At 37.7% G+C, this 24,732-nt stretch overlaps 1 protein-coding gene across 1 annotated transcript in view; it reads right to left on the bottom strand.

Annotated features, from left to right (window-relative positions):
- The window catches only part of MMRN1 (multimerin 1), an 85,251-nt gene that overhangs the window by 35,585 nt on the left and 24,934 nt on the right, over nucleotides 1-24,732 (bottom strand). The window contains exons 2-3 of the mRNA XM_068975586.1: nucleotides 13,467-13,586; nucleotides 10,274-10,380 (exon numbers count right to left, since the gene is read on the bottom strand). Coding sequence (XP_068831687.1) covers nucleotides 10,274-10,380; nucleotides 13,467-13,586 — 227 coding nt within the window. The remainder of the gene's footprint in view (nucleotides 1-10,273; nucleotides 10,381-13,466; nucleotides 13,587-24,732) is intronic.

Below are 24,732 nucleotides of genomic sequence, written 5' to 3' on the forward strand. Positions count from 1 at the left end.
AAGTAATGTGTGATTATGGTAAAAACAAAGACCACATATTTTGTGGGATACAAACACGGCTGCTCTTCAAACTTATTTTTCTATTATTAACTTGTAAAGCATATTATGTTCTTGCTTTTCTTCTTTTTTCCTAACATCTCTTTAGACTAGTAGTTTTTTGTCATGGATGGAAATCAGAAGTGATTGTTAACTTTGAAACTAAGTGTCAACGTTCTGTCCGTCATCCTTGCCCCATCTGAAGATTATGAATCATAGCTCTGTTCTAGGGAATTGAGAATGTGTGTATATATAGTTCTTTAAACTCTGCATGTGATTTCAATGCATGACCGTGGTTAACAACCATTAATTTAGAACAAATTTCAAAATTTTCTAATTTTCTAATTCTAATAAATAAAGTTAATGTTATAAGGCAGAAAATATCAGATTTTTCTTTTTCTTTCTTTTTTTTTTAGAAAACACCAGATGTTTTTAAGTTAAAAATTGCAGTCCAGATTACAATTGGATTGATCTTTCAGAAATTTTTAAACAACCACTAGCCTTGTTGATAGCAAGAGTACATGCTAAAGACTTGATTTAATACGTGAATAAAAACCTTTAGTCTCCTACCATTCCATAGACAAGCAGACCTTTATAAGGAGTAAGTGAAGTGAGGTGGAGGTGGAGAGTGGTTTTCACAGTTCCCATTCCCTACTATAGATAATACTATTCTCAGTGTTAGGACACACAATCCCCAAAGAGAGATTCCTAAGTGTGTGCATGTGAAATCTTTGAGACACCTACCCAGCAATCAAATCTAGAGCCCACTGACAATTTCAGTATGTCTCAGAAATAAAAGGGCCTTTCCACTCAAAGCCTAGGCTATAGCACCTCACTCTTATCTGGTAACATCCCACAAAGCCCTAACTCCAAAACTGTATTCATCAGTATGCACCAATGTGACCTAGCAATTATTAAAATATTGAAATACAGCCATACATAGTGGAAAATATATTATGATAAAGTGTAATAACTCATAAGCACTTCGCTAGTGCCTCAGTGGTAAAGAATTTGCCTGCCAATGCAGGAGACATGGTTTCGATCCCTAGGTCAGGAAGATCCCCTGGAGAAGGAAATGGCAACCCACTCCGTTATCCTTGCCTGGGAAATCCCATGGATAGAGGACTAGACAGACCTTTGTTGGCAAAGTCATGTCTCTGCTTTTGAATAGGCTATCTAGGTTGGTCATAACTTTTCTTCCAAGGAGTAAGCGTCTTTTAATTTCATGGCTGCAATCACCATCTGCAGTGATTTTGGAGCCCCCCCCCAAAATAAAGTCTGACACTGTTTCCACTGTATCCCCATCTATTTCCCATGAAGTGATGGGACCGGATGCCATGATCTTCGTTTTCTGAATGTTGAGCTTTAAGCCAACTTTTTCACTCTCCTCTTTCACTTTCATCAAGAGGCTTTTTTGTTCCTCTTCCCTTTCTGCCATAAGGGTGGTGTCATCTGCATATCTGAGGTTATTGATATTTCTCCTGGCAATCTTGATTCCAGCTTGTGCTTCTTCCAGCCCAGCGTTTCTCATGATGTACTCTGCATATAAGTTAAATCAGCAGGATGACAATATACAGCCTTGATGTACTCCTTTTCCTATTTGAAACCAGTCTGTTGTTCTATGTCCAGTTCCAACTGTTGCTTCCTGACCTGTATATAGGTTTCTCAAGAGGTAGGTCAGGTGGTCTGGTATTCCCATCTCTTTCAGAGTTTCCCACAGTACATGTATTTTACTAAATATTATTTAGGAATTTACAATAAATTATTAAAAACACTGGAAAAGAGACCAAAGCTTAAATTTTCAAAGTATTTTAGATATCATGAGTGGGAATTTTTTGAACCTTAGAAAAAAATAAAAATGTTATCAATAATGAGCCAAGTCCTGGATTGTCTAATGATACAGTGCAAATATCAGTCTGGAACATCTTTTGCTATATAAGATATCAAAATCAAAAATAACAAATCAATATCAAAAATAAATTATATTTTAAAATATAATCTGTATATTTGAAATAAAATCTACTTGATTTTCAATACAAATTAGTGAACTGTTTTGTTTTCTTTTTTCAGTCCCTATGTTGTGTCCAACTCTATTGTTGACTCCATGGACTGTAGCCCATCAGGTTCCTTTGTCCGTGGAATTTTCCAGGCAAGAATACTGGAGTGGGTTGCTATTCTTTTCTCCAGGGGATCTTACTGACCTTGGGATCACACCCTCCTTTCCTGCATTGGCAGGTGTGTTCTTTACCACTCAACAACCACAGAAGTTCATCAGTTTTTACTTAATATATAAATGTTGACTTCAAATAATGATCTAAATTTGTATCATTAAAAATTAGTAGACTTTTTTGTCTTCAATGACATTTGTTAAAATTAATTTGTGATCAAGAGAAAAATATTAAACAACTTTATGAAATTGCATGTGTGCTAAGTCACTTCAGTTGTCTCTCTTTCAGACCCTATGGACTGTAGCCTGCCAGGCTCCTCTGTGCATGGATCCTCCAGGCAGGAATTCTGGAGCGAGTTGCCACTTCCTTCTCCATGTGATCTTCCTATCCCAGGGATCGAACCCATATGTCTTATGTCTCCTGCATTGGAAGGTGGATTCTTTACCACTAGAGCCCACTAATTAGTTTCATGAAATAAGCTTTTGTAACAATAAAAATTTTCAAGTAAAGTAAAGCCTTTGAAATAAAAAAATTTCAAAACGCTTTATCAGATATGTTAGTAAAATTCAATAAAATAAGAATTTTAGAAAAAATTAGAACTTTTAACATCATCATGAAATTCAGATCAGTTTTATGTTTAACATTTGGAAAACAAGGTTGTTTTTTTTTTCCTACAGAAAGGAAAAGGAGAATTGGTTTTCATAAATGACATTCTAAATCTTTTTTAAACTTTATAAGGAAAAAATTATTTCCCTTTTAAACTGAAAATAACATGAAAACTGATAAAAGATATTTTAGATATGAAAAATGTTTACAGATACTACTTAATACAAAAATTAATAAGGGAGAAATTACATGAGAAAATACAGATTTTCTAATAACTTATGTGAAAATGAGAATTTTATGACAAAACTCAAAAGTATAATGTTTAAGTGCCTTGATTTATGATGCCCTAAGTTTGATTAAATGTTTGCAGAGCTCTATGAATTGATTAAATAGGACACTCCTATAAGAATTTTTATGATTTAGTTAATAATAAATATATTAAATATTTAAAAATACACATAGAAATAATGAAAAAACATAATGCAATCACTGTTAACTCAGTGGTGTCTAGTAGATAATTCAGTCACATGGCAATACCATTGATGTTAAAAGAAATTATAAACTTACTGAGATTTCATGTCACTCATGGCTCTAAATCTGATGAAGAAGTCTTTAAAACAGACTGAGGCAGACCTATATTAATCATATCTCTGATGGGGAGATCATTTAGCTGGTGTCATCCATGTCAAAAAAAAGAGCACATCAATAATTTATAGAAATTACTAAATTGCTTAGAATTTACTTGAATGATACAATGACTGATTTGTGTTATGATTTATATTACTAGGTATATAGTTTTATAATATAAGTAACATATGCACTGGAGTGGGTTGCCATTTCCTCCTCCAGAGTAACTTAAGAAAATAAAGTAATATTCTTAATTTTTTATTTTTATATTGATTTATATATTAATTGATACCAAATTAGTTGTCAATTTTTTGAATATAACCCCTGCCCCTTGCCATAATCAAGAGGCAGATTAATTGAGGCAATCATGATCCTGACTAAAGTGGAGTAACCTCAATAAAAATTGCAATAGCTTTTTGCACAGTACATTCCCAAGGGTTTAAAATACGATGCTAAAAGTTTTCATTACAAATTATAAGGCATTATTTTATATTGCATTATATTTTAATGAAATTGGGTGTCTTCTCTGTACAAAGTATTAAATCTTGCATATTTAATGTGGAGATTGTAACATTCTATTTCATTGAATGTTCCTGATTTGGAAAGTACCAGCAAAAAGAGAGTCATCCACACACACACACACACACACTCACACAAAAGGAAGTGAACAGTATGCTATGTGTGTTGGGTCTTATTTGAGGCAGACTATTTCATCCAATTATGGTTGTCTCTTTGCCACTCACTCCAGGCCAGATCCTGAATGTGCAAGAAGTGAAAACAAACCTAGGTAAGACGTAAAGGGTCAAGAACAGAAAGGAGGTATACAAAAAGAATTTAAGTGTAATTTTCTATTCACCTTAGGGTCAAAAGAATTTCAAGTAAATTTCATTCATGCAATCTGGAAAAATGCCATTGCATTGCCAATGAGAGAATAGTAAGTGACACACTAGAGCAAATCACCAAATTAGAAATAAAAAGACAATAAAAAACTTTAGAATAAGAAAATGGGAGAAGAGAATTAAATAAAGAAAGCTTTCAGATAGTCTCAGATGGTAAAGAACCTGCCTGCAATGTGGGAGACCCAGGTTTGATCCCTGGGTCTGGAAGATCCACTAGGGCAGGGACTGGCTACCCACTTTAGTATCCTTGCCTAGAGAATTCCATGGACAGAGGCTACAGTCCATGGGGTTCGCAAAATGTCAGACATGACTGAGTGACTAACACTTCAGGAAGAAAAAGAGAAATAAACCAAAAAGGATAAAGATTAACACAGAAATATTGACTGAAGCCTTTAGTTTTCTTGCATACTCATCTTTGGTGCTTCATTCCTCAGCATGTGGAAATATTTTTATGAAATAACAGTTAATATTTCTCCATATTTATATTAATTAATTTTTTATTTAATGATAATTGCTTTACAGAATTTTGTTGTTTTCTGTCAAAACTCGACATTAATCAGCCATAGGTGTACATATATCCCCTCCCTTTTGAAAATCCCTCCCATTTCCCTCCCCATCCCACCCCTCTAGGTTGATACAGAGCCCTGTTTGAGTTTCCAGCCACTATGGAAGATGGTATGGAGATTCTTATGTAATCTAGGAATATTTTTCTATATTTTTTAAAGTTTTAAAAAGATTGATTTGAAAGAAAATGTAAGTGGAAAGAAATCCTTTCAATATTGAATGACAAAAACTAATGTGATTGCATGTGTGTGTGTGTATGTGTGTGTGTGTGTGCATAAAACTTCACATTTGCTCTTAGCTATAGTCATTTTTAATTAATTGTTTTAGGAGGAAATGGATGAAGAATTTTATTCCAAAGTAAAAGAAACAACCATTAAGCACCACAAAAGATCTTTGAGATCCAATTGTTGTATGAACCTCTTTTCTGTGGAATTCATTGGATGGGGTCTCTGCCAAGGCTGTTAAAAACCTGAAATGCCTGTTTAACAAATTCAATAGTTTGTTATCTTTTCTTAGCTCTGTTTGTTGACTGGAGTTCAGTACTTGCATTCATCCCAATTTATTTCTCTGGATTTAGATGGTGGAGAAGCACTGATAGGATCTCTGAGAGTGGAGTCAGTTACTCTCCTGTGATAAAATTCCTGGTTGATCGATGCTCTTTTATTTTTTCATTTAGCAATCTTTCTGTCTTCCTTATGTATTCTCTACCACAGGACTGCCACGATTCTAGGTTGTCCAGGCAATCATCTTGCACTTAAGCAGAGACCTTTGTTTTGTTCCATAGGTACAAATTTCCAAGTCTTTTTTTCTTGATCCTTTCTAAGAGATTGGTGCTGAGACAGAAGGACATTTATTTAGAATAATTCTACCCAGATCTTTATGTTCTTCTGATTTTTAAAAAGTTCAATATATTTTTAAAATTATATTTCTTTTTTCTCTTTTCCAAATATAATTACTTTTTTTTCCCTTGCATTAGAATCTCTGATCTTAGTGGATCAGGGCTTAAGAGAAACAAGGTCAGCAAGTGTCAAGAGCAACCATTCCTTTATTAGGTGGTTTTCCTTTCTTTCTTTTAATTACACGGGTGTTATTTTTGAGTTTTTCTTCCTTCCAGGCTTTTGAGGCATATGGAGGAAGTCATTAATGGCATCTTAGTAATAGGAAGCTTGCTCTCTCCACCTTAGACCCAGACACCTTCCTGTGTGGTTTGACAAGGCCAGTTTCCAGCTGATCCTTTGATATCAACTCAACACTGCATGATGATGTTGAGTACATATGTAAACATTTACTGAGATTTAGTAGCTAAATAGAATACAGTTTGATGCAACAAAAGTACATTGTGTTTTTTGACTAAACGTATCATACTATTATTGAGCAGAGGAGGTAATGTTCTTTTTCAGGGGAAGGCGTTAATCACTACCAAGAACTAGATATGCAAAAACATAAGAAATATAGTTTTATTTGTTTCATATATTGTAATGAAATATTTAACTATTTAAAATTTAAATATTTAATTATTTAATATGTAATGAAATATGTAACTTTTATGGGATATTAATTGAAGTAATTTTCAAAATAATCTTACTAGAGAAGCCACATATTTAAAATAGTACAATAGCTCTTACATAATTTATTGAGTTAGTGCACACTTATGAAAATAAATATTTTTATATATTCATAACATATGGCCGGGCCTGTTTATTCTAATAACCAACTAATTACATTTTACAACATTCATAGTAACTATGATATATTTTAGAAAAGTTTTATAAAATACCTTTTTACTAGATAGAGAATCTGATTAAAGCTGACTGGATTTTTTTGAAAACAGATTTTTAGACTTTTTTTTCCCTCCTCTCTAATCTAACATTATTTGAACTTAAATTCCTGTCCTTTGTGTTATTAGAGCAAGCCAAAATTTCCTTTAACTACTTCAGAACATTTTAGAGACATCTACTGGAAAAGCACATTATTGCAAAATTTATAAAATTGTTTTAGAAAGTATGTCATTACTGATATTTCAAAACATATCTTGGATACCATATCAGAAATCTAGGTCACTTTGTGAAGACAAGCTTGCTGACCCTCAAGAAAGGTGTAACAAATGTAAAATATATAAAAATGTTACTTTGATATTGGACTTGGTGCTCCTTTTTCTTACCAACAAAACTCTATTCACTTACGCTTTTTAAAACTTAGTTTCTTCTTAAGAATATGACTATTATTTTAATAGCTAATCTAGAACTTCTTGCCAGAATTTTTTCTCTGAAAAAGAAGAATGTGTGGAAAGTCAGTAATAATATAGATAGTATGTTGGAGAACAAGACCACAGAAAGAAATGCTCCATGGGTTTTGTTTTTTTTTAATGCTTTATCTTATATTGGTATATAGGTGATTAACAATGTTGTGCTGGTTTCAGTTGTACAGTAAAGTGATTCAGTTATACATAAACATGTACCTTTTTTTTTTTTTTAATTCTTTTGCCCCCATGGATTTTGGATCACACATCCTTTCCTAACAGGTTGGGGATTGGTCTACTGAAAGAGACAGAAAAAGAGAAGGATAGAAAGTGAAGCAGGAGAAATAAATGAGAGTATAGTTGCCAGCAATTCCATTTTCTGATCTATTGATTATATATTTAAAAAGACCTCCCTAGAGCAATTTGAATTAAAATTGTTTCTTTTTCTATTATGAAGTTAATTTTGTTGTGGGAAGGAAAGTTGTGGGGAAACAAGGATTTATGACATTCATGTAATACTTTACAAATTTTCCATGAATAAAATAATTCCCTCTTGTTGTAAAGGACTGACACGGAAGTAATTATCATCATAGCTACATAACCAGGTTATTTCAAACCCTTGAGGGCTCTGAAGGGATTTAAAGAATGGATCAGCCACACTGATTGTTCTTGCCATATTTGGAGCTGCTTGTCATGTGAGACAGCATGGAGAGTGCTGTCACAGGAAACCTGACAATTTTCTCTCCCACATATGAATAAAGGACTGTTGGCACACGTATAAGGTGTGATGAAAGGGGGAGGAGTACCTTGGTATGTAATTGGGTAGGAATCAGAAGGAAAATGTGTGCACCTCCCCCCTCACCCCGAACCCCTGCCCCAAGGATAGATGAGATAATGAAGAACGGTTCAAGGGACAAAGGGACACAGTATTTCTTGATACTACCAGTGCATCAAATGCACTAATGAAAAATTCAACAGCTTTTATGTACTGCAATAAAAGTGAAGACTGGGATGGTCAGGATATTGTAGGCAGCAACAGTAGGTTCCCTTGGAATCACAGTTGTATTAGGGTTGATTGTATGACAAAATGACACAATGGGCACATCTACCATCAGAAAATTATTCCTACTATAGATTTCAATGGAAAGAAGACCTTCCCATAGCAGCTTAACCAGCAGATACCTGCATAATTCTAGTTATAGTATTGTGACAGAAAGTCAGAGTCAGAACTGTTGTGGAATGTGTTTGTTAATGGGGATTCAAGATAACAATTTGTGAATCTAGTATTAAAGGTATCCACAGGTTGCTTCCATTATACCAGAGGGTGTTGTTAAAAAACAAAGCAAATCCCGTTTGGATTTAGTTTAAATATTTCATATGATACTTTGAAAAAAGGGGAAAACAGTACATAGTAGGTATGCAAAATTGTCAACTAGTCTCTTTTTTTATTGTGTGTGTATATTTATAATGATGGAATTCTGTGTTTTTCCCTCCTGGGCATAAACAGTCCACCTTTAGTGATTAATAATCCATTAGCAGGTATAAAAGGAAGAAGCATGAAGGAACATAGTCCTCATCAGCTGGAGACGATGACACCCTTTGACATACAGGCTCCTCTTCCTGCTACACGTCTGCATTCAGTCTGTTAGGTACAATAGAACGTGGAATGACATTCAAAATTTCTAGAAGGGTATATTGTGAACCTTCTGAACAAACACTATATTTAAGAAATGATAATGGAATTAATAATCCTAAGGATCTTTTTTCATAAGAAGAGAAATATAAAAATGAACTGTAAACTTTAGAGTACTACATATTCTCCAGAACTCTTAACCATCTGACACACACAGACTATAAACAAATATGTTTTACCACAGACAGTATGTCTGTGTACCTGATGGAAATCAGAAATCCTTTGAAAGCTGGATCATATTTTGAGTTTTTTTAGAACATGCTAAACTACCTTCTTTGCAAATATTTTTGGTATAGATGATATTTTGCTGAAAACTTTGTTTTACCTGATGCTATACTCTGAAAATGTATTAAATAACATTTCTGAAATTCAGCCCAGATCCAGAATAAAATAGCAGTACAGTGAAATTTGCCTATAGATTCTCAATGAATGGGCTAGAAGAACCATATATAATATCCTTAACTAAACTGCAAGTTTCCTAGAGCTTTTATATTATAACTTTCTTTTTTTTTAATGTGACTCATAATGGTTTCTCCACACTTACATTAATTTTTAATCACAGTCTCTTACACTGTTGATTGAATTCTCTGCTACCTCTAATGGCCTTTCTTGAAATATTCATTCATTTAAAATATGTATTCTGATGCAGTATTTTATTTTTCAAAGGAAACCTATTTAAAGCCCAAAGCAAAATAATAGTCACATGGATGTTAGACCATAGCAGGTTACCATGCATTTGATCAGGCTTGCCACCAGAAAATCCTTAAACTTTGTTGAAAAATGGCTCCATTAGAATATGTTTTAAAAAGGAGAATTTCACTTATAGATGATATTATTTCAAATGATTGAACTGGAACAAAACTAGAAGGTGATTTTATTTTTACATAGGGTCACTTCTAAGACAGTTTACTTAAAAATATAAAGTTAGGATTTCTGATATTTTAATAAGGCATTGTTGATACCACAGAGCTAAGGGAACTTAAAATATTTAGACAGATCTCCAATTATTCATCATATGAAACCAATACAAAAATGAAAGAATTTAAAGGATAGCTTATGAAATTTTACGGTGCTGGAATAGCTCCCATATTAAGAAGCTCTAAAATAGTAACTCTTGGTAGTTTCACTTCATGTTAATTTACTTGAGTTCAAAAGAGAAAACACAACTCCTTTAGAATCAGTTGTTTATTCTTTAGTAGTTTTATGCTTCTCATTGTAATTATGAAATTACTATTAGAATATACCCTTTTAAAAATTTTAATTAGAGGCTAATTGCTTTACAATATTGTGCTGGGTTTTGCCATATATTCACATGAGTCAGCCATGGGTGTACATGTATTCCCTATCCTGAACCTCCCTCCCACCTCCTTCCCCATCCCATCCCTCAGGGTCTTCCCAGTGCACCAGCCCTGAGCACTGTCTCATGCATCAAACCTGATACCTTTTAGCTGGCATTTTGGTCCGCTGAATCCAGGACAGCACTTCCATTCTAATGAGGTAACAATCTTATGTTGCATCCTGTACACGGAATTTGGTATCTTCTGAGATCTAGAGGAGAGGAGCCCAATTAGGGGAAAACAGATTATTTGTCTCACATTAAATTATTAGTTGGAATAAAAGTGGGATGATGCCTGGAATATAATAAGCTTATGTTAAATGTTATCTGTTATTCTTCTTATTATAATAATGTTCATCATCAATATTGCTGTCAAACAGAGTTCTTTAAATACATTATTAAAAAATTAAGGTTTATACTCTTTGGTATTTAAATTTTATACCTATCATTATGTTTTCTAAAGATACTACAATTTTTCCCTTGATAATGCTTTTCACTAAACCAATGTTAAAATCGATTTTAATTCTAATGTTTAAATAGCTTATGGGAATAATTAGTTTTAGTTCTTACTATTTCTTATATCATTAGGGTTAAAAGAATCCGTTTTCCTCCAGATCAATATTAAACAACTTGAAACAAGTTAGATATCGGTGATCTGATTAAAAATATGATAGCCACTATGATTTTAACCTGTACTTTCTTATCTCTCAAGTTTTTAAATTAAACTACCTATTATTTCTCTTATATAGTATCTCTCTTAGAGTGAGAGAGAGAGGGAAGAAGGGAGGGAGGGGAAGAGGGGGAGAGAGAGAGAAAAAAAAGGGTCTAACATGAGAGAATGTTTCTGAGAAGAAACCATGAAAGGGAAATGAAGAAACTCTAGCATTTCAAGTTAATAATCAATATATTAATAAATAGTGAATGGTACTAAATTGCAAGCTTTAAATATGTAAGTGTAAATCATAAATACAACTTGGTCACATGATTCTTATCCCTATGACTTTAATATTTAGGTAAAATTTCTTATTAAATGGGTCTGTGAAATTGGTTTGTATTATCTTGTTTAATCCCCATATTAGTTCTATGAGGACAGTATTACTACCCTGGCTTGGTGATGAGGAACCTATTATTATCTTAATTTGTCACATATGATTATGTGGAGACAACAGCAGCCACTATCATGGATAAACCCTGATTATGTGGGGAAATGTATTATAACAGGCTGAGTCTTAGTTTCTATGATAACTTGGGTGATTAATTATGTGTGAAATTATTTCTCAGTTTTAAAATGAGCTATAAGACACCTTCCATCTCTGAAAGTAGGCTAATCATTTATCTGTATTCATTTCTGTAAATTATAATCAGCAAATAACTCTGTCCAGGGAAACAGCATCTCTAGTCCAGCAGCTAATGCTAAACAGGGAGTAAGGCAGTTTGGGAGAAGACTCTAGAGTTTATCAGGGTAAACTCAAGCAGTTAGTTGCATTACTGTTGGACTCAACCGTTCTTGCTTTGACAAACTGTATCCCTGGTGCATGTGGCTCAGACAAAGAAAAACTGACAAATGTTGCAGTTGTACTGAAATAGAAAGTAAAAGGAGAGATTCACTCAAATGTAAAGAAAGATTAAAAAATGGGAACAAAGATACATATTTCTAGGTTGTTCAAAGAGAAAAAAAAAGCTCACCTTAAACTCAGAAGGGCAGTGTGATTGGGGTTACTGTAGTGATATTTTCACTACTAAAGAATTAACAGTCCTTTCTTTGTATTGCACATTGACTAGGAAATTGTCATAAAGGGAGTAAATGCCAGAAGAACTGGAGCTCAGGTCTCCCAAATCCCTAAGATGTGCTTAGCTCTTTGGACCTTGGACCTTAGCTATGCTCTTAGGGACTAAGAAACACCCTGATTTTATGTATCCTTACTGCACACTGTTCCAGACTGATTCATTGCCCGAGTTATTTGTATGACAATTTGCATAACATTAGCCATCATGGCCTGAATAACAATTTTAGTTTTTATTGCAGGCTTTCCTGAAACACCCCCAACTGAGCTACTGTGACTGCATGAATTCAGAGAATTTATCACTCAGCCTCACATTTTAGGAAAATTACATAATTAAAAAAACAACTCTAAGTAACATAAGTCATTAAAATAGACACGAAGAAGAAAGAACCCACTTAGCTGCTTTACCAAGCATAATTGCAATTAGTGGCTTGCCAAGTTATGGGCTTCTCTTTAGCCTAGTATGAAAGGGAAATTATCAATAAACCTTTAGAACCATATGAATTTCATGGAATTAAAGGATTGTTGGTCTAGTCATAGAATATAAGTAATAGTAATAATAAAAATAGAAACAAACATGAGAGTTAACATTTATTAAAAACTCACAAAGTACCAGGCACTGGGCTAAGCATATTAATCCATTTATCTCACATATGCTAAAAACACCCATAAGGGGCAGTTCAGTTCAGTTCAGTTCAGTTGCTCAGTCATGTCCGACTCTTTGTGACCCCACGAGCCACAGCACGCCAGGCTTCCTTGTCCATCACCAACTCCCAGAGTTCACCCAAACCCATGTCCATTGAGTCGGTGATGCCATCCAACCATCTCATCCTCTGTCGTCCCCTTCTCCTGCCTTCAATCTTTCCCAGTATCAGGGTCTTTTCAAATTAGTCAGCTCTTCGCATCAGGTGGCCAAAGTATTGGAGTTTCAGCTTCAACATCAGTCCTTCCAAAGAACACCCAGGACTGATCTCCTTTAGGATGGACTGGTTGGATCTCCTTGCAGTCCAAGGGACTCTCAAGAGTCTTCTCCAACACCACAGTTCAAAAGCATCAATTTTTTGGCGCTCAGCTTTCTTTATAGTCCAACTCTCACAACACACATGACTACTGGAAAAAACATAGCCTTGACTAGACGGACCTTTGTTGACAAAGTAATGTCTCTGCTTTTTAATATGGTTTCTAGGTTGGTCATACCTTTCCTTCCAAGGAGTAAGTGTCTTTTAATTTCATGGCTGCAATCACCATCTGCAGTGATTTTGGAGACCCCAAAAATAAAGTAAGCCACTGTTTCCACTAGTTCCCCATCTATTTGTCATGAAGTGATAGAACCTTATGCAAGGATAACTAGTTTGTGCATTTTAGCTAAAGATCACACATTTAGTTTAATGTGATGGCTCCACCCTGACCCTACTGTACATACATGTACTTGGTATGATTAACTTTCTTTGCATATTCCAGGCCACACATGATTATGGTATAAGCAGTGGGTATTTTCAAGAAATACTACATACCTTTGAGGACAGGGTCCACTGGTCCAGCCACAGGGCCCTCTGCCACTTGGAACATAAGTGACTTGGTTGTCCAGTATCACTGTTGGAGATAATCTGGTATGTACATAAGCACACCAGTTCCTAAGGAAGAGATCATTTATATTAGGAAAATATTATTGTCAGAGAGCATTCTTTGCATCAAGATTATTTTCATAGACCTATGTCTACTGCCACTAGTGTGTATTAGATACATTGAAAATTTGATATCTGACTTTAAAATATCTAGAAATGAGAGAAAACATGCCTATTATTGCATGGCTGTATTTATGGATAATAAACATTGTAAGATCAAAGTAAATTAAGAATAAATCAGAGCTAAAACCAGAATCTCTACTGTTCACCTTTAAGCTAAGTCAAAATCCAAGATTGCCCTTATGCAAATTATCAATACTGGACTGAGACAGTGACTCAGACATAGATCCATTGAACAATATGCAGTAAGACAAATGTAAGCAAATGAATGTTGTAAGGTTCAAAAGAGAAGAAAAATTGCTATTAGCTGCAAGTGATACGATTGTGAATGAAAATACAGCTGTCTAGGTTGGTCATAACTTTCCTTCCAAGCAGCAAGCACATCTTTTAATTTCATTTCAATCACCATCTGCAGTGATTCTGGAGCCCCCCAAAATAAAGTCGGCCACTATTTCCACTGTTTCCCCATCTATTTGTTATGAAATAATACAATTTAGGAAAAACATTCATAATCTTTACAAGGTTCAAATAAGCCAAAAATATTAACATTAGATGAAAATGATCTATGGAGTTTTAAGCAAAAAATATGTTCAATATTTATATTATGATAGCTAAGAACTATAGAACTTAAATGAAAGTCTTTAAAATACATACCAAGATATATTAATGTGTTTCTGTTTCAGCTCAGTCTCTCAGTCGTGTCTGACTCTCTGTGACCTCATGAACTGCAGCACACCAGGCCTCCCTGTCCATCACCAACTCCTGGAGTTTACCCGGACTCAATCCTTTAATTTCATGGCTGCAATCACCATCTGCAGTGATTTTGGAGCCCAAAAAATTGTCGGCCACTGTTTCCCCATCTATTTGCCACTGAAGCATAGCTGGAAAATCCAGCTGTCCTCGCATCTGTTTTGCATGACCTTTCAATCATCAGCAAATACTTCTGCCTCTAGGAATGGAGGACTGGGTAGGATATGGCTATGTGACTTTCTAAGCTATCACTATGGAAAGCATATTGAAACAAAATTCATGCATGCCATGTACTGTACCCAGAAATTAGAGACTTGTCTAGATGGTGTTAAGGTTTTGACCTATCTAGAGTGCTCATACCTGCTTCTTACATTCATGTTGTTAATCTTTTGTTCATAAAATGAGCCATATTATGAAATATGTGAATGGACTTCTCTGGCTGAAGTCTTTAATGTTTAGGCTCCTAAACTGGTTCAAACTAAAATAACATTCATGAAATAGTGTCTTTTAGACTTCTAATGATTATATTTATTATATGCAGATGCCTATGTGATTTGACTTAACTCTCTGCTTCCATGAGAGCCGTGACTTGATTACAGTACCTGAGTTCTTGGTTGTAACAAAATGTTCTGAAAATAGGAAAAGAAGGGAAAAAATGACTAAAGAATCCCTTGAAAGGATTGTCATGAAGTTTACTCTTACACTAATAAATTTCATTCTCACACTAATTTGATGAGAAGCCAGTGGAATAGGTGCAAGAACACAGTTTGGTTTATATCAAGACCAATTTTAGCTGTTGTCAAAGAGAAGCAGTTATACTGAACATAGTAGTTATCCATAAATATTTGAATCGAGCATTTAAAGAGAGGGAACTTTGTTTAGAAGGAATATTGTAGGTGCTGGCATTTGATAAGTCTCTCTGAGCTGAACTTTGATTATCCTGGGATGAACTTAGGGCTTCCCTGGTGGCTTAGATGGTAAAGAATCCGCCTGCAATGTGAGAGATCTGGGTTTGATTCCTGGGTCAGGAAGATCCCCTGAAGGAGGGCATGACAACCCACTCCAGTATTCTTGCCTGGAGAATCCCATGGACAGAGGAGCCTGGTGAGCTATAGTCCATAGGATCATAAAGAGTCAGACAAGACTGAGCGACTAAATACAGAACAGATTGGACTTATTTGTAGGATTGCCACAGGCAGGCTAATAATTTGGATAAATCAACAGTATTGATTTTTAAATTTTTATTCAATATTTATGTGGAGGGAAGGTTGAGTACTTTGTTCAGGGAGAAGAGTGGGTCCAGGATCCCTAGAGATCAACCTTCTAGGATGCTCTGATCCACTTAACTCTGCCCCATACTTGCCCACCCTGCTCAGCAAAGCAGCCCTCAGCCAGGACTAGCTGGTGTTGTTCGAGTCTCCCTAAGGAGTCACTCCCTGATGCTGTGCTACTTATTAAAGTATCTCATTCAACCCCATGAAGTTCTCTCCCCTAAAATCACCACCCAAATCACAGTTTTCTCCCCCTCCCAATATTTCCAGTGATGTTCACAGCTTCTCATGGGTGGGCACTCTGGGCAACTGGCCACTAGACCAAATTCTTAAACTGGTGTTCCCTCCACTGAGGAACCACTGATCTTGGAAAAGCTACAGAATTTGGTTGAGTCTATAAGAGAAGAGTGAAAAAGTTGGCTTAATGCTGAACATTTTGTTCTTCCCATTTTTCCCCTATAATAGGTCTGAAATCTTGGTCTACGCCTTGCTCATAAGGTCTATGTCTTTGCTGTTTCCGTAAATTGAGGGATTGAGGGACTAACACATCAAGTCAAGAAGTCTTTTATTTTCAAGTAAAATCTTAACCAGAAGGGAAAATAAATAAAACCTATTAATAATGGAGTTCTCAGAGATAGAAATGGATGCTAAGGCAAAAACTCTGCTGGCTTCTCTCCAGGGTAACTGAGATGGCCCTGCTTATGAGAAAAGTTTGAAAACAAGTAAGCAAGAAACAAATCAATTCTGTTAAAATTTTCTCTGCCACCGGAAGAAACAATGAGTTGTCTCAATGTGATTTTCTGGTGCTGGACTGTAAGCAAAGATGGGACAATAGCATCGTAGCTCTTTTTTTTTTTTTAAAGCATTCCATATCAAGGAGAAATTCAAGCACCATGAATCCCTTCTTTCTTTCATTAAAATGCTGAGCAGCTAAATGCAAATGGTCCATTTAACTCCATATAATACAAGTGGATTTTTAATGTCACTAGATATAACACTCCAAAAATAAGCTAGTATTTTCATAAGCCTATTCTACCAGAGAAATTAAATATGGCTTTGGCTGAAATAGTTAATCTGTTCACCCGTATGAATCAAAAAATGGTACTTCTATCATAAATGGATTGGAAATGTTCTAGAGAAAACTTAATCAGATCTTCAGTAGAATTTCCCAAAATGTAACAATCCACCCATCTGTAAAAAGCAACTAGCTAATCAAAGTTTTGCCTCTGTTCAGTTCAGTCACTCAGTCGTGTCTGACTCTTTGCAACCCCATGAACTGCAGCACGCCAGGCCTTCCTGTCCATCACCAACTGCCAGAGTCCACCCAAACCCATGTCCATTGAGTCGGTGATGCCATCCAACCATCTCATCCTCTGTGGTCCCCTTCTTCTCATGCCCTCAATCTTTCCCAGCATCAGGGCCTTTTCAAATGAGTCAGCTCTTCGCATGAGGTGGCCAAAGTACTGGAGTTTCAGCCTCAACATCAGTCCTTCCAATGAACATCCAGGACTGATCTCCTTTAGGATGGACTGGTTGGATCTCCTTGCAGTCCAAGGGACTCTCAAGAGTCTTCTCCAACACCAATTCTTCGGTGCTCAGCTTTCTTTGTAGTCCAACTCTCACATCCATACATGACCACTTGAAAAACTGTAGCCTTGACTAGATGGACCTTTGTTGACAAAGTAATGTCTCTGCTTTTTAATATGCTCAACATTCAGAAAACTAAGATCATGGCATCTGGTCCCATCACTTCATGGGAAATAGATGGGGAAACAGTGGAAACAGTGTCAGACTTTATTTTGGGGGGCTCCAAAATCACTGCGGATAGTGACTGCAGCCATGAAATTAAAAGATGCTTACTCCTTGGAAGGAAAGTTATGACCAACCTAGATAGCATATTAAAAAGCAGAGACATTACTTTGCCAACAAAGGTCCATCTAGTCAAGACTATGGTTTTTCCAGTGGTCATGTGTGGATGTGAGAGTTGGACTGTGAAGAAAGCTGAGTGCCAAAGAATTGATGCTTTTGAGTTGTGGTGCTTGAGAAGACTCTTGAGAGTCCCTTGGACTGCAAGGAGATCCAACCAGTCCATTCTGAAGGAGATCAGTCCTGGGTGTTCATTGGAAGGAATGATGCTGAAGCTGAAACTCCAGTACTTTGGCCACCTCATGTGAAGAGTTGACTCATTGGAAAAGACTCTGATGCTGGGAGGGATTCGGGGCAGGAGGAGAAGGGGACGACAGAGGATGAGATGGCTGGATGGCATCACTGACTCGATGGACGTGAGTTTGAGTGAACTCTGGGTGTTGGTGATGAACAAGGGGGCCTGGTGTGCTGCAGTTCACGGGGTCGCAAAGAGTCAGACATGACTGAGCAACTGAAATGAACTGAACTGAACTGATGCTTTATTATTTCCCCATTAGTGTGTCCTACGTCTTGGAGAAAGATTATTTTCCAATGTCTTGGAGAGTTGTTGAGATATATGGGGTAGTACATGTGAACATACCAGAGCTACAATCCAGTCTTTTTTTTGAGGAGACAGTAAGCAATATTACTCAAAATACAAATTCACATTTTTAGTCCTTTGTCCAGAAAATGAGTTGTATTTTGTAATATCTGGATGGACCATTATAGCTTAAATCTCAAGTGTTCTCAAATAGGTTTGAAACTTGCCATCAACTATCTCAGAGACTCACAAGGCACATTTAAACATATTTCTGTGAAAAAGAAAAATAATTAATAGTTTAAACTATGTTTTACTTAAATATATTTGACCATGAACACTTTAACTTAAAAAAAACTTTTATGTATCCTACATAATACAATTTGGGAAATATTGGCTCATCTTTTTTCTTTTTTTGGGTAAATACCCTTAGTCATGAAATTAAAAGTCTCTGGTGTTGGAGAAGACTCTTGAGAGTCCCTTGGACTGCAAGGAGATCCAACCAGTCCATTCTGAAAGAGATCAGCCCTAGGATTTCTTTGGAAGGAATGATGCTAAAGCTGAAACTCCAGTACTTTGGCCACCTCATGCGAAGGGTTGACTTATTGGAAAAGACTTTGATGTTGGGAGGAATTGGGGGCAGGGGGAGAAGGGGACGACAGAGGATGAGATGGCTGGATGGACGTGAGTCTGAGTGAACTCCGCAAGTTGGTGATGGACAGGAAGGCCTGGCGTGCTGCGATTCATGGGGTCGCAAAGAGTCAGACACGACTGAGCGACTGAACTGAACTGAACTGAACTCCTTGGAAGAAAAGTTATGACCAACCTAAACAGGATATTAAAAAGCAGAGACATTACTTTGCCAACAAAGGTCCGTCTAGTCAAGGCTATGGTTTTTCCAGTGGTCATGTGTGGATGTGACAGTTGGACTATAAAGAAAGTCGAGCACAGAAGAACTGATGCTTTTGAACTGTGGTATTGGAGAAGACTCTTGAGAGTCCCTTGGACTGCAAGGAGATCCAACCAGTCCATCCTAAAGGAAATCAGTCCTGAATATTCATTGGAAGGACTGATATTGAAGCTGAAACTCCAATACTTTGGCCATCAGACGCAAAGAACTGACTCATTTGAAAAGACCTTGATTTTGGGAAAGATAGAAGGCGGGAGGAGAAGGGGACAATAGAGGATGAGATGGTTGGACGGCATCACTGACTCAATGGACATGAGTTTGAGTAAACTCTGCGAGTTGGTGACGAACAGGGAGGCCTGGCCGGCTGCAGTCCATGGGGTTGTGAAGAGTCGGACACGACTGAGCAACTGAACTGAGCTGAAACCTTAGTCATGCTTGCCTTCACATTTTAAACCAGAGGTTCTCAAAATTCTGTGCATATTAGAATCTTCTAGAGGGTCTGACTCCTGGAGTTTCTAACTCAGGTCTGGAGCTGGTGATTATCTTTATTTCTACCAAGTTCCGGGTGAAGCTGACTCTCACCACCTGAATACCAGTCTATGAGTAGCACCTGTTCTAAATCTCGGACCCACGCTTATCGCATTAATATGCAAATACCCCGAGGATCTTGTGCCTGAGCCCGCCCTCAGAGATTCTGATTGGTGACTGGGATGGAGTCAATAACCCCTCATTTCAGAGCGGCTCTGATGGTATTGCTGGCCCACAGACCACGCTTGAAGGAGATGTTCTCTCGCTTGGATCTCTCTGAAGGTGAGGGACCTTAAGAGAATACAGGTAGAAACCAGCGTTTTTAAACTTCCTCCTGTGTCTAAGACCAGAGACACCCACTTCAGTTTCTGAAAATTAGTCAGTGTAAATGATTATAATAAATGAGTTTAGCAATTTAGTGAAGATTAATATAAACATTTTTATAATTAATAAAAAGTTTAGACATATGGCTAAGATCAATTATAGTTACAATAGCAAAAATAAGATTCAGTTCAGTTCAGTTCAGTCACTCAGCTGTGTCCGACTTTTTAGGCTTATTAAATTTTAAACAGCAGGTAAAATGTTGACTGGCTTAACCTAGTTTCATATTAAATATATCATTGATTAATCAAATGGAAATAGCACCAGCTTAAAGGGGTCTTTCTTCCTTGAGTAGACTGTTGGTTAATAAAACCTTGAGTTATTTCACAGAGACAGCACTGGGCATGTGCAAGACAGGAACCCTCATCTCCAGAATAACCGTAGGATCACGAATCTTTGGTTTGTGGAACTCAAGAGGATAGAAATGTTGCTACTTGAGGCTTTCATGAAATGAGAAGTTCTTCAGTTGGGAAAATCTGGCTTTCAGCAGCAGGGAGACTTACATGGACTAAGCCAATCTGGTTCAAGACTAGCCAATCAGGTTCCAAGTTTAAAATTCCTCTGAAAAAGTGAAAGTGAAAGTCAAGTCTCTCAGTCATGTCCGACTCTTTGCGACCCCATGAACTGTAGCCTACCAGGCTCCTCTCTCTATGGGATTCTCCAGGCAAGAGTACTGGAGTGGGTTGCTATTTCCTTCTGCAGGGGATCTTCCCAGCCCAGGGATCAAATCCCAGTCTTCCTCATTCCAGGCAGACGCTTTAACCTCTGAGCCACCAGGGAAGCCCCAAATTCCCCTAATCCCTGAGCCCTGGATGCAAGAGATAGCCAGTCAACCTTGCAATACACTTTTATCTTCTCAAAAGCTGGTACCTTGGTATTGGCTTCTGTGCACAGTGGGCAGAGAGCCCTTGCTAGGTAAAGATTTTGGTGACCCTAAGGGACAAAAATCTTGTGACTGTCTGTCAAAGGCACCAGGGGCACTCTGGCCCCTGGCAGCAGGTGGACCCTTGCCACTGACCCTAAGTGGCCACCCAGACCAAACTTGTCTAGGGGTCAGCAGTCACGTTCCTGTATCCTGCTGCTGCTCTCCAGGCTCCTTGGTGCTGCTTTCACTTTTGAGAGAAGAAACTGCTCCAGGATCAGACGTCTTTCCAGTGAGTAACCTCGTTAAAAGGTGCCTGTACTGAAATTGTGCTGAAACCTTCTCAGGATTGTTAGATTCCCACCCTAAGGGAGGATGGTGTGGCTTCCCTGGTGGCTCAGACGGTAAAGAATCTGCCTGCCATTCAGGAGACCTGGGTTCGATCCATGGGTCGGGAAGATCCCCTGGAAAAGAGAATGGTAACCCACTCCAGTATTCTGGCCTGGAGAATCCCATGGACAGAGGAGCCTAGTGAGTTACAGTCCACAGAGTCGGACAGGACTGGGGGACAAACACTTCCACAAGTTAGGGTGGGAATAAAAGGTTATAGCTGCTGAAGTACGCAAAGGATTGAGTCTCAGGCTTTTGGATTTCTTTGTCCATGCTTGTCTGTGTCTATTTTGTTAGGCTTGGTTAATAGCCATTGGCTTTTGGAATGACTGCAGCAAAGTATTAAACTTGATATATTAAAATTTTTATTTATTTATCTATTTTAATTTTGGCTGTGTCCTGTCTCCCTTGCAGCTCGCAGGCTCTATAGTGCAGGCTCAGTAATTCCGGCAAATGGCCTTAGTTGCCAGAAGGCATGTGGAGTCTTCCCTGACCAGGGATCAAACCTGCATCCTCCGCATTGGAAGGTAGTTTGTTACCCACTGGACCCCCAAAGTCCCTACACTTGATGTTAATGAGGGTCTTCTGATTCAGGAGAAGATGTCACTCTCTGACTAGAAATTTTGCTTTCTGCAGGGGTTGGTCTTTCACTTATGCCTATATGATTGCCTGGAGGTATAGATGTGTGTTCTTAATGGAACCAGCCCTGATTACTCTCTTACGTGAGAGTGTAAAGAAGAAATGAGGGAGTGTAAATCAGGAAAACTGCCCACTTCAGAAGAACAAAGTCTGTGCCTGGGTTAGAGGAATTTCCCACCTAAGACACATCCTTGGTATCATTTCCCTCTAGTCTTCCTGAGGTGTAGGGGGGAAACTTCCAAAATGGGGTATCTCAACCATTTACTTGCAAATTTAATGGGAAAAAAAAAAGAGAAGTATGTGATCATACCAGTCAGCCTAAGGAGCAAGCATAGGGAAAATAAATGGGAAATACATGAAGTAAAATTAGTAAAATGGGAGCTAGAAGAAAAACCATCTATTTCCAAGTTGGTCAGCATGAGATAAGACACCCATGTGACTTCAGAGTGAGTTAATGAAAGAGATTAAAACAGGTGGGGCAATGTTATTAGACAAATAGTAATTTAAGGAAGGTTGAGATAGTTAAAGCAGTAACAGGAAAAAAGAATTTTATATAATTACTTGCAGTTTAAATAATAAATATGGTAGTCAATTTGGCCTACAATTAGCCAGGTATAAAACAAAGCAAAAAAACACCTTCCAGAACACAAATAAAACTTTAAGAGGATGCTTGGTAAGCTCATTGAAAATAGCAGTTGCTGCTGCTGCTAAGTCGCTTCAATTGTGTCCGACTCTGTGCGACCCCATAGACGGCAGCCCACCAGGCTCCCCTGTCCTTGGGATTCTCCAGGCAAGAACACTGGAGTGGGTTGCCATTTCCTTCTCCAATGCATGAAAGTGAAAAGTGAAAGTGAAGTCGCTTAGTCGTGTCCAAACTCTTAGTGACCCCATGGACTGTAGCCTACCAGGCTCCTTCATCCATGGGATTTTCCAGGCAAGAGTACTGGAGAGGGGTGCCATTGCCTTCTCCAGAAAATAGCAGTTAAGTAGTATTAAATACATTTAAGAGTGGCTGGAGAAGGTTGAATTATCTCAAAGATGGAGACACTTTCTAATGGAGATATCTAAGAATCATTTGGTTACAGAACTCTATCAGTAAGTTTGTACCTGTCCTTATAACATGGCTCTTTCAATTATGTGCTTTTATTTAAATGGTAACATGTTCTTGCAATTTCTATATAAAACTTCCTACTGTATATATAGTAAAATGAAGTTATGAAAAACAACAACAAAAAAGAAAATGGCTTTCTTTTGTTACACAGCATAGTTCTATCAGCTGGAGTCAGAGGAAAATGCCAGAGGATGGTCTTTGAATTATAACACTCATTTACAATTAGACTTCTTTTGTAAAAGAGGAAAAATGGGAAGAAATTTGCTTTATCTCTGTTTGTTGAAAGGGAAGAAGCCTTTATACAACTGAATACATTTTGGTTTTTCCTCACTGACAATTTTAACCTTCTTTTGTATGAGCCAAGCTAGCAGGCATTATACTGGTTTTAAGGGTGTGTGTGTGTATGTAAGCAGGGCTTCCCTGGTGGCTGAGCAGTAAAGAATCAGCCAATGCAGTAGACACAGATTCCGTCCCTGGGTCAAGAAGATGCCTTGGAGAAGGAAACGGCTACTCACTACAGTATTCTTGCCTGAAAAATCCCATGGACAGAGGAGTCTGGAGGGCTACGGTCTCGGGAGTTGCAAAACGTCGGACATACTTTAGTGACAGACAACAACATATGAGTTTAAGAAAGGAAACTCTGCCAGTAGGAACAAACATTGGTGGTGGTGCTCAGTGCCACGGACTGTAATGTGGAGGCGGCTTTGAGGTGAATGCTTCCTACCTGGAAATTGCCCAGATGTGTGTGGTCTCTGCTGGGGAGGTAAAATGCTTTGATTTTCTACTGGGAAGATTAAAACCCAACATGCTCTGACAGAAGTGAGCGCTTGATTATTTCAGCCTGTTTAGTTTTTCAGTTGTGTCCAACTCTTTGCAACCCCATGCACTGCAGCATCTCAGGCTTCCCTGGCCTTCACTGTCTCAACCTGTATCCTCTGTCAAATTCAGCTTTGAATCTCAGGCAGCCTCCTCACTTCACTTTCTTCAAGGTGATATGGTCACCTCTTCTACCCTCCTCATCAGGTAAGCTTTCAAGGTGGTGAGTGAGACAAAGCCTGGGCTTTCCTAAGATCCTCTGCAATAGGCAAGCCCACATCCAGCAAGTTGGAGAAAACTACTAAGAATCCTCTGACCAAGCTGGCGGCAGTCTTGGGAATGCATGGATGGATTTCCTTGGCAACTGGGTAACACCTGTGTACACTATACTTCTGACAACCATCTCTAATGGAAAGCTTTCCAGTGATCCCTGAATGAGTCCTCACATCCGAGCTGGTCACCTTTGAGACTGTCATTTTCTTCAGGGGTGTCTCGGGGACTTCTTATAGCCAAGTCACGGCTATGTTGGCTTGTTTCTTTCCAGAAACCAAACCAGACTAGGGGCTGGTTTCTAAATCCTAAGGTTCTTCTTACTTTCTCTCTCATGCCTATTGAGGCTGTTTCATTTCCTTCTTTTTGAGGGGAGTAACAATCCATTAGCAATCCATTTACAATCCATTCTCAGCTCTTGAGTTTAAAATTAGGATATTGACCAAGCTTTGATGTAGAGGTTGCATGCCCACCCAGGTGCTCTCTCTCTCTTTCTAAACCTTCACTCTTGGAGGGGTGGGCTAACCCCTCAGAACCAGCATTAAGGTTAAGAGATGGTGAGGAGGGCAAGGTTCTACTGTGCTCAGGTACTTCCTATGAAGGAAAATGTATGCTTTGAACCCCAGATTGGTGCCTGCCTTCATCTCCTGTGAACTCAAGGGTG

Source organism: Capricornis sumatraensis, chromosome 7 (genome assembly GCF_032405125.1).
Source record: "Capricornis sumatraensis isolate serow.1 chromosome 7, serow.2, whole genome shotgun sequence".
NCBI lineage: Eukaryota > Metazoa > Chordata > Mammalia > Artiodactyla > Bovidae > Capricornis > Capricornis sumatraensis.